Source organism: Otolemur garnettii, unplaced genomic scaffold, assembly GCF_000181295.1.
Source record: "Otolemur garnettii isolate 467f Iridium unplaced genomic scaffold, OtoGar3 scaffold00063, whole genome shotgun sequence".
NCBI classification, from domain to species: domain Eukaryota; kingdom Metazoa; phylum Chordata; class Mammalia; order Primates; family Galagidae; genus Otolemur; species Otolemur garnettii.
Window position 1 is genome coordinate 8,321,453 of NW_003852458.1, and position 8,480 is coordinate 8,329,932.

Consider the following 8,480-nt stretch of genomic DNA (forward strand, 5'->3'; position numbering starts at 1 on the left):
CAAAAGCTTATGTTTAGTTAGGTGTAAGTGAATGTGCATGGTTATGCAATTCTAAGAGATTCCATTAAATGTCTACCTAGATTGTTTTCATAAATTACTCAATATAGAATTCAGCCCAGAGTTTAGAAGTGCCATACAGTTGCTAGAGCTTGTCTTCCTGTTTGATGGCCAATGCTAAGCACCTCCCAGGCCCAGAGAAAATAAGTCCACGGGCCAAGTTGCCAGTTCAATGGCTAGATTCTGAGGCACATACTTAATAATTCCCAAATAAATGATGAACTTCCACAAATGACTTCCAATTTCTTAACTCAGGGTAATTCATAAACATTTCTATTTTTGGCACTCCTCAGCTTTGGGTGATCATCTTTTATACTTACACAATGGTTCAGAAGTTTTAAGATCCTTTCACATGTATTAGCTCATTTAATCCTTAAAGCCCAGTGAAGTAGTTGAGATCATATTATTCCCATTTGACAGATGGAAAAACTAAATTACATAGAGGTTAACTGATTTTCCAAAGACAAATAGCTCTTTGGTGATGGAACTAGAGGCAAAAATCGAAGTTTTCTGATGCCTGCTCGAATTCTAAGACATCTCAACAAAACCAACATTAGAAATGCCTAGTCTAGGGTCAGGATTTTGGGGCAATTAGTAGCAATAAGTTGTAATATCTTTGGTTTTGTAAAGGGATCCATAGATTAGAAAGGAAATAGAAAGTCTGGTCTCTTGATGTTCCTTAGACCCCTTGGAACAGGGAAACTATAGGAACCTTCTTAGTCAGAAGTTACAAATATCAGAATCAATGTGTAGTAGATTTCCTGAGTACTCATAGATTTTTGCATTGTAAGAGTATTATGATAATACCTAGAATTCATATTTTTGGTTGGCAAAAAATATCTAAATTGGAAAATTTGTGAAATAACACAATTTTCATCTCCTATGAGCACAGCACCCTCGTGGTTTCTATTCTACTCATCTCACCTCTACTCTCCTTATTCATTCTTCTTTTCCCTCAAAATTTTTTTTGTTTGTTTGTTTATGGACTTTCAGATCCTGAAAAATATATCACCACTTTAGGTAGCCTTTATTTCAGTGAGCATGAAGCCACTCTTCAGGGTGGGGCCAGATAACTTCTGGGCACCCAGTGGTTCATGGAGGACCTCTCCTAGTCATGATCCTCCTGGTAAAATGGCCCTGGTGTTCCACCCATCCAGGCAAGCAGGGGCACATGACTTCTGCAAGGTCTCTTCTGAACTTCCAAAATTAAACAAGATGAAGAGTTTGAATTGGAGTTGGTAACTTCCTAGATTCTTGAGAGTCGTTTTCATGTTTTAGGAAGTTTGGCAGTTACTCTCCTTATTCCCAACCCTCCCCATTATTTTCTGTAACTTATATGAACGGTTCCCTAATACAGATAGGGCCAAGCCTCCTTAATTTTTCCGTTAGTCACTCAACATTCACTTGCTTTTTAGTAAAATGCGCATTATCTCCTTCTTGAAGCCTTGATCTCCTCTTAAAATGCTTAGAACATAGTACCTTAGTCCAAGGATGAGAATGGGTAACAGGTTACAGATTCACCTATTAGCCCATAGTTGCTGAACCAGTTCTGCCTAGTGCTTCAGGGGTCCTTATCCTTGCACATTCCCATCTTCTCCAAGGAAGGAATTCCAAGTGGTCTTTTAAGATCTAGTATGTTCAAATCATAGACCACCTCAGCAATTTCTCCTGAGTTCTGGGGGTTGAGATCCATAGGTGGCTCAGAGATTTAAGTTTTATCTCTCCAAATTTATATCCTTAATTGTTCATGTCAACTAATATCTGAACTTGTTCTTTTCCCTTATTTCATATCTTTTAAGTCCTTTTGTGACCTTATTCCAAATTCTCCAATTTCAATTCTTTTTATTTATTTTTTTTTTGAGGCAGAGCCTCAAGCTATCCCCCTAGGTAGAATGCCCTGGCATCACAGCTCAGAGCAACCTCCAACTCCTGGGCTCAAGTGACTCTCCTGTCTCTGCCTCCCAAGTAGCTGGGACCACAGGCGCCCGCCACAAGGCCCAGCTATTTTTTTTGGTTGCAGCTGTCATTGTTGTTTGGTGGACCCGGGCTGGATTCGAACCCGCCACCTTAGGTGTATGTGGCTGGCGCCTTAGCCACTTGAGCCACAGGTGCCAAGCCTCCAATTCCAATTCTTGAGGGGTTATTTTTCCAGTCAGCTCACAATGATTAGCCATCTTTGGAAGCTCATTTTCTGCTATCTCTTGAATGTCTACATTCCTGCTATTTGGTTTCCAAGTTCATATTCAGAAGCATCTAAGTTTGGAATCCCAAACACCTGTATATGTGAATTTTACAATCTCTATAGCCAGTTCTTTCTTACAATAAACTGAAAGTATTCATGAAATCACACTAAAAAGAAAGGCACAAATCAAAAAAGGGGAAATTACATCAGATCAAGGGAAAGTTTGCTAATGTGTTTATTTGAACTTATCAATAATTTTCATTTCATTACTTGAGAAGCAGCAGAATGTAACAGAAGAGACATGGACATCATAAAAAAAGTCTAGAGTTCAAACGCTGAATGAGTTTGAATCCCAGGTCTGTTGCTCACTAACTCTCCAAACTTGGGTCATTTCCTTAACTATCAAATGGAAACTAGATAATCATAAATACCCACATAAGGTTGTTATAAAGAATAAATAAGATTACATATGTAAAATGACTAGGAAGTATGGTACTTGACAAAAATTAAGTGGTTAATTAATGTTATTTAATAATCATTACTTCTAGAAACTTAATGTTTCTATTTAATGTTGCTTTTTTACTCATTTTACTATAATTCAATATCCATCCCCTTCCATCAGAAAAAAACATATTTTCACTTTTTATAATTTCAGTACTACTAATTGTATTTTAGTTTACTTATAAAGTCCAGATTGAGATTTTAGAGTCAATATGACATTAAGATAAGTCTAGCTGATTTTTTTCCCAGAAAAACTTAGATGCTTTTCCTTAGAATTATTTTGAATACATGCAAATGTATTCCTTGCACTATCTGAAAGCAACCATAGACTTTGCAAAGCAAAATGTTTGACTGCTACCTATGGTTCCATATGAAAACTAGACTATGTTTTCCCAAGCTTAATGAGGAAGAAGACGTGTAAACAATTCACTTAATGCCTCATTAAATCTTTCAAATTATCTTTGAAAATATTCCAAAGGGAATTTTTATTTAAAATCCAACCAGTCCCCATTCATCTCTCACCCTGCTTTCCTCTGGTTTTGTTGCACTCTCAGGCAAGCCCTGCCTTGGTGATGGCAAGATGGCTGCCAGGAACTCAAGGAGGAGCCTTGCTAGTTCCGAGATCAGTAGGAAAGCAAGCACACCCCTTTCTGGGTTCTTTGAGTTTTTATAACCAAGGAGAGGAGAATAGACAGCTGGTGAGCAGAACAGCAGGGTTCTCCCAAACTCTGCCTCAGGGTCTCACAGGCCCATTTAAAGGTAGAACCCTACCTGGCTTGGGGTAAGGGTAAGGTGAGCAGATGTCCCGCTTTTGGCGGGACAGTCCCAACTCTTTAACAATTTGTCCTGTGTCCCGAAGCGTTTTTAAAAAGTCCCGATTTTTGGAAAGAATCCATGACAAGCTAGGGAACAGCGGGAGAATGGGAAGGGAATATATGATTTCGGCTGCTGAAAAGGTTAATGTAACTCCATTTGGGAATGAAGAGGTTAATGTAACTTCATTTGGAAATGAAAAGGCTAATGTAAACTCCCTACTCCCCTCCTGGGCAAGGTATCAGAAGGAGACTGGCTCCCTCCCTTGCTTCTAGGCAAGGACAATTAGCTCAGGAGGAGCTGGAACAAACAAGTAGCCCCCCCCCCCAAGGTGACCAGACTTCCTGCTTTTGGTGGGACAGTCCTGATTTTTAACAATTTGTCCTGCGTCCTGCAGCGTTTTAAAAAAGCCCCAATTTTTGGAAAGAATGGACAAGCTAGGGAACACTGGAGAACAGGAAGAGAATATACGGTTTTCGGCTGCCACGTGGCTATTTCACCAGGATATGCGTTTTATATTATTTTTGTTAATTTTATAATGTTAAACTTTAATAATAGCAAATAATTGTTGAGAACTGATTATTGAGAATTGCTTATCAAAGTTTGCATTGTTGTCAGGCCTCGTCCCCCCCCATGGTGTCCCGCTTTACCAGTGTTAAAATCTGGTCACCTTACACTTGGGTCAACTTCCCTGACCAACTGGTGACTGTAGTGATATTTACCAATGAGGAATGTAGCATTTTTTTTCTGGGATAAGTTCACAAACTCAGCTGTTAGACCTCATAGGACAATAGCTATGATGGTCATTCCAGATAAAGAGTTCCAAAATTGCTTTGAAGGATAGACTGGGGCTGGTGACGGAGCATAGCTTCCCAAGAGGAGTACTTGGAAAGTGCCTGTGGTGATATTCAGCAATGAGGTATGTAGTGCTTTTTCCTGGATGAGTTCTCAAACTTAATGAAACAGGCAAGAGCAGAGTGTCAAAGCTTTCCCACACTCATTTTGGCACTGCCTTCTCTGGGAATTCTTCACGCTAGCATCATAATCCCCTTCATCTTCTTGATCAACACATATAATTGGGTTTTTTTTGTTGTTGTTGTTTGTTTGTTTTTTAGAGTGAGTCTCACTATGTCACCTTTGGTAGAGTGCTGTGGCATCACAGCTCACAGCAACCTCAAACTCTTGGGCTTAAGTGATTCTCTTGCCTCAGCCTCCCAAGTATGTGGGATTACAGGTGCCCACCACAAAGCCCAGCTATTTTTTGGTTGCAGTTGTCATTGTTGTTTAGCTGGCCCGGGCCAGGCTCAAACCCGCCAGCCTCGGTGCTTGTGCCTGGCGCCGTAACCACTGTGCTATGGGCACCAAGCCAAGATATACCTGTTGAAACAACTTCAAGACTAGCCCAGGATTTCTTATAATTACTTTTATTGATTACTATAATTCATGCTTTTCTCTTACTACTACTGTTTCTTATGGGCTCTTTTAAAAGATTTTACCCTTTTGTGCCAGGTGGCCATCTATCAGGGGTCGCAATCCACTTTGATCTTTCTCTACTACGTACTACTTCTGTATTTTTACGTAGCTAGATGATATATTAGAAAATAAGTAATTAGGAAAAATTAGGCACAGCATGTAAATTCTGAGAAAACTTTGATGGAAATAAAAATCTTCAGTTTCTCTAAACTTAAGAAGTTTAATAAAGAAATTGATATCAACTTAGAGAATTCCTCACACATGTATATAACATAACTTAAACAGAGTTCTTCATGGCCGTCTACAAACATTAGCAAAAATGAAAAAAAGAAGACTAAGTGATGATCCATAGGAAATAGTTAAGTAAGTAATAGCCCTTCAAAACCATGGAAGACCATCAAATGGCTGAAGTGAACTCAGTAGATCTTTATATGTGCTACCTAGGAAGAATTTTTTTTTTTTGAGACAGAGCCTCAAGCTGTCCCCCTGGGTAGAGTGCCGTGGCATCACAGGTCACAGCAACCTCTAACTCCTGGGCTCAAGTGAGTCTCTTGCTTCCACGTCCCAAGTAGCTGGGACTATAGGCGCCTGCCACAACGCCCAGCTATTTTTTGGTTGTAGCCGTCATTGTTTTGGCAGGCCCAGACTGGATTCGAACCCGCCACCTTAGGTATATGTGGCTGGTACCTTAGCCGCTTGAACCACAGGCACCAAGCCATCTAGGAAGAATTTGCAAGAAATACCATTAAGTGAGAAGAGGTTGAAGAATCATTTATTTAATATGATATCATTTATATAAAAACAAAATAGCATCTCCTAAGCAAAACCACGTTTGTACATGTGCATGCATAATTATGTCCTTGCACAGGAAAAGGGTGGGAAGGAAACACACTGTACCACATTGACGTGTCTCCCGAAGGAACGTGAACTTGACAGAGTGGTGAATGGAGACTTTCACTTTATTTGCATTGTTTCATCTTTTTGCAGTGAATATGTCAGTTACTAATTTAATGTAAAAAGTCAGGGAGGGAAACTAAGATTCTGTACATGACATTCACTAGTGTCTTCTCTCCTACAGAAAGAAGAAAGGTGTTTAAAGATGTCCTGTCATGTTTGAACATGGACAGAAGCAGAAAGCTTCTGCCAGATTGTGTTAAAAAATTCTCTTTAGAAAAAGGATGTGAGTGGACGCCTGAGACTCCAGGAGACTTAGCCTGGAATTTCCTGATGAAAGTTCAAGCCCTGGATGTCACAGCTAGAGACCCAATTCTCAGGCACAAGGTTCTGGATGAAGATAACAAAGGTGGATTGCTGACTGGATTGGAGAATTTGGAAATTCAAGACACACAATACATCAATCCTCTGGATGTCCTTTGTGCCGCCATGCTATGTTCAGACAGCTCTTTGCAACAGGAAATCATGTCAAACATGTATCAATGCCAGTTTGCTCTTCCCTTGCTACTGCCAGATGCAGAAAACAACAAAAGCATCTTAATGCTGGGGGCCATGAAGGATGTGAAAAAGCCATCAACACGGTCTTCTGGAGAGCCCATAGAGGATACAGAGAAGTTTCTGACCTGCATGAAGGTGCCTGTCATCTCTTTTGTGCGTTTAGGACACTGTAGCTTCTCCAAGTCTAGAATCCTCAACAGACTGTTCAACCCTGCCCAACAGAAATCTCATAGAATCTTTCTTCATCAAGATTCACCTGCTCTGGTGCTTCCCCGGCAAATCTCTGATGGCCTAGTTGAGATAACGTGGTGTTTTCCTGATAGTGATGATTTAAAGGAAAACCCTAGTGTTTTCCAAAAGCCTATTGCTGTGACCAACCTTCGTGGAGACCTAGAAGGCTTTTGGACCCAGTTTGGTTTTTTGATGGAAGTTTCTTCAGCTGTGATTTTTTTTACCAGCTGCTTAGGTGAGAAGGAATGGGACTTGCTAATGTTTTTAGGAGAAGCTGCCATTGCAAGATGCTACTTCATCCTCAGTTCCCAAGCTAGGGAAAGTGAAGAGGCTCAGATTTTCCAGAGGATCCTGAAATTGAAGCCATCACAGTTACTTACTTGGGAGAGGGAGGAAGCTGAGGATGCCAGGAAGAATATGGAAGGCCTCCGAGCTGCCCTCCGGGAAGTGATGTCTTCCTCCTCACTCAGATATGTGTCCGTGGAGGACATGGCTTCCCTGGCCAGGGAGTTGGGGATTCAGGTAGATCAAGACTTTGAGAACACTCAAGGAGTTCACATTTTCCCTGATGATAACATGGCTGGAACAGCTGATGGTGAGGGACAACAAAGATATAGTCAGCCAGGAAGTTCATCTAGAAGCCACGCTCAGATGCCTATAAGAGAGCCTGGGGCTAGTTGTGAGGTTGGCTGGAACCATCAGAATTTCCATCATACCCCAGTATTCAGGCCTCATCTGGAAAGCTCTTGGCCACTACCAGCAAGAACTGGGGGTAACTTTAACCGTTTTCCCTTCAAAGCCCCTCGCTTCATGGGCTTTGGGTCACAGCAGAGGGTTAGGTGGTTCTGTCCTTTGCCTTTTCAGAATGCAAGGCCCCAGAGCCGAGGCAGAAGTTTTGGTATTCAATCTTTTCAACCCCAGAGGTTCTATTCAGGTGCAAGATTTATGAAATTTATAAGACCTGCTTGGGGACACCCTTTGAATAGAATGTTTGGGAGACCACCAAGACCCATTTTTCAGCATGCACATGCCTGTCCTAAGAGACCACAAGCAATGGGAACATTTAAAAGGTCTGGGGTTTCCCAGGGAGGTCACTCCCATTCCCTGGGTTCACAGCCCACTGGAGTAGTAGGGAGGCCACAGCCTAGGCAAACCTGCATCCAAGAAGCACAGTTCCCCAAAACACCTGGAAAAGTTATGAAAGCAACATCTCATATTGAAGATCCTCACCCTAAAAAACTGGTAGGACCTGCTTCTCAGCAAGAAGTCAAGCGAAAAACACAGGGTAGGCCTTCAAATCCAGCTTCTCAAACAGGGACCCATCCCATGTCCAAGAGTACTCAGTCCAAGCCATCCCAAGTCAAACCCTTACACTCTAAACCCTCCCACCCTGTGCCCTCACAACCTAAACCCTCTCCGACAAAAGCCCCTCAGCCCCGATCCTCCCAAGCTAAACCTCCATCCAGATCTACTCAATCTAAGCCTTCTCAGCCCAGACCCTCTCAACCCAATTCATCCCGGACCAGTTCTTCCCAGGCCAAAGCATACCACCCAAAAGTGGGGCCCAAAAGGGGAGCAAAGCGTTAAAGAGCTTGCTCCAGAGATAGGTAAAATGTATTTTTCATCCAGGCCATCCTTTTTTTTTTTTTGAGACAGAGCCTCAAGCTATCCCTCTGGGTAGAGTTCTGTGGCATCACAGCTCACAGCAACCTCCAACTCCTGGGCTCAAGCAAGTCTCCTGCCTCTGCCTCCCAAGTAGCTGGGACCACAG

The 8,480-nt window shown here is 41.8% G+C and overlaps 1 protein-coding gene across 1 annotated transcript in view; it reads left to right on the plus strand.

Moving 5' to 3' along the window:
- CARD6 (caspase recruitment domain family member 6) overlaps positions 1–8,362 on the plus strand; it is a 21,960-nt gene extending 13,598 nt beyond the window's left edge. The window contains exon 3 of the mRNA XM_003792992.3: positions 6,105–8,362. Coding sequence (XP_003793040.1) covers positions 6,105–8,296 — 2,192 coding nt within the window. The 3' untranslated portion in view covers positions 8,297–8,362. The remainder of the gene's footprint in view (positions 1–6,104) is intronic.
- The last annotated feature ends 118 nt before the right edge of the window (positions 8,363–8,480 follow it).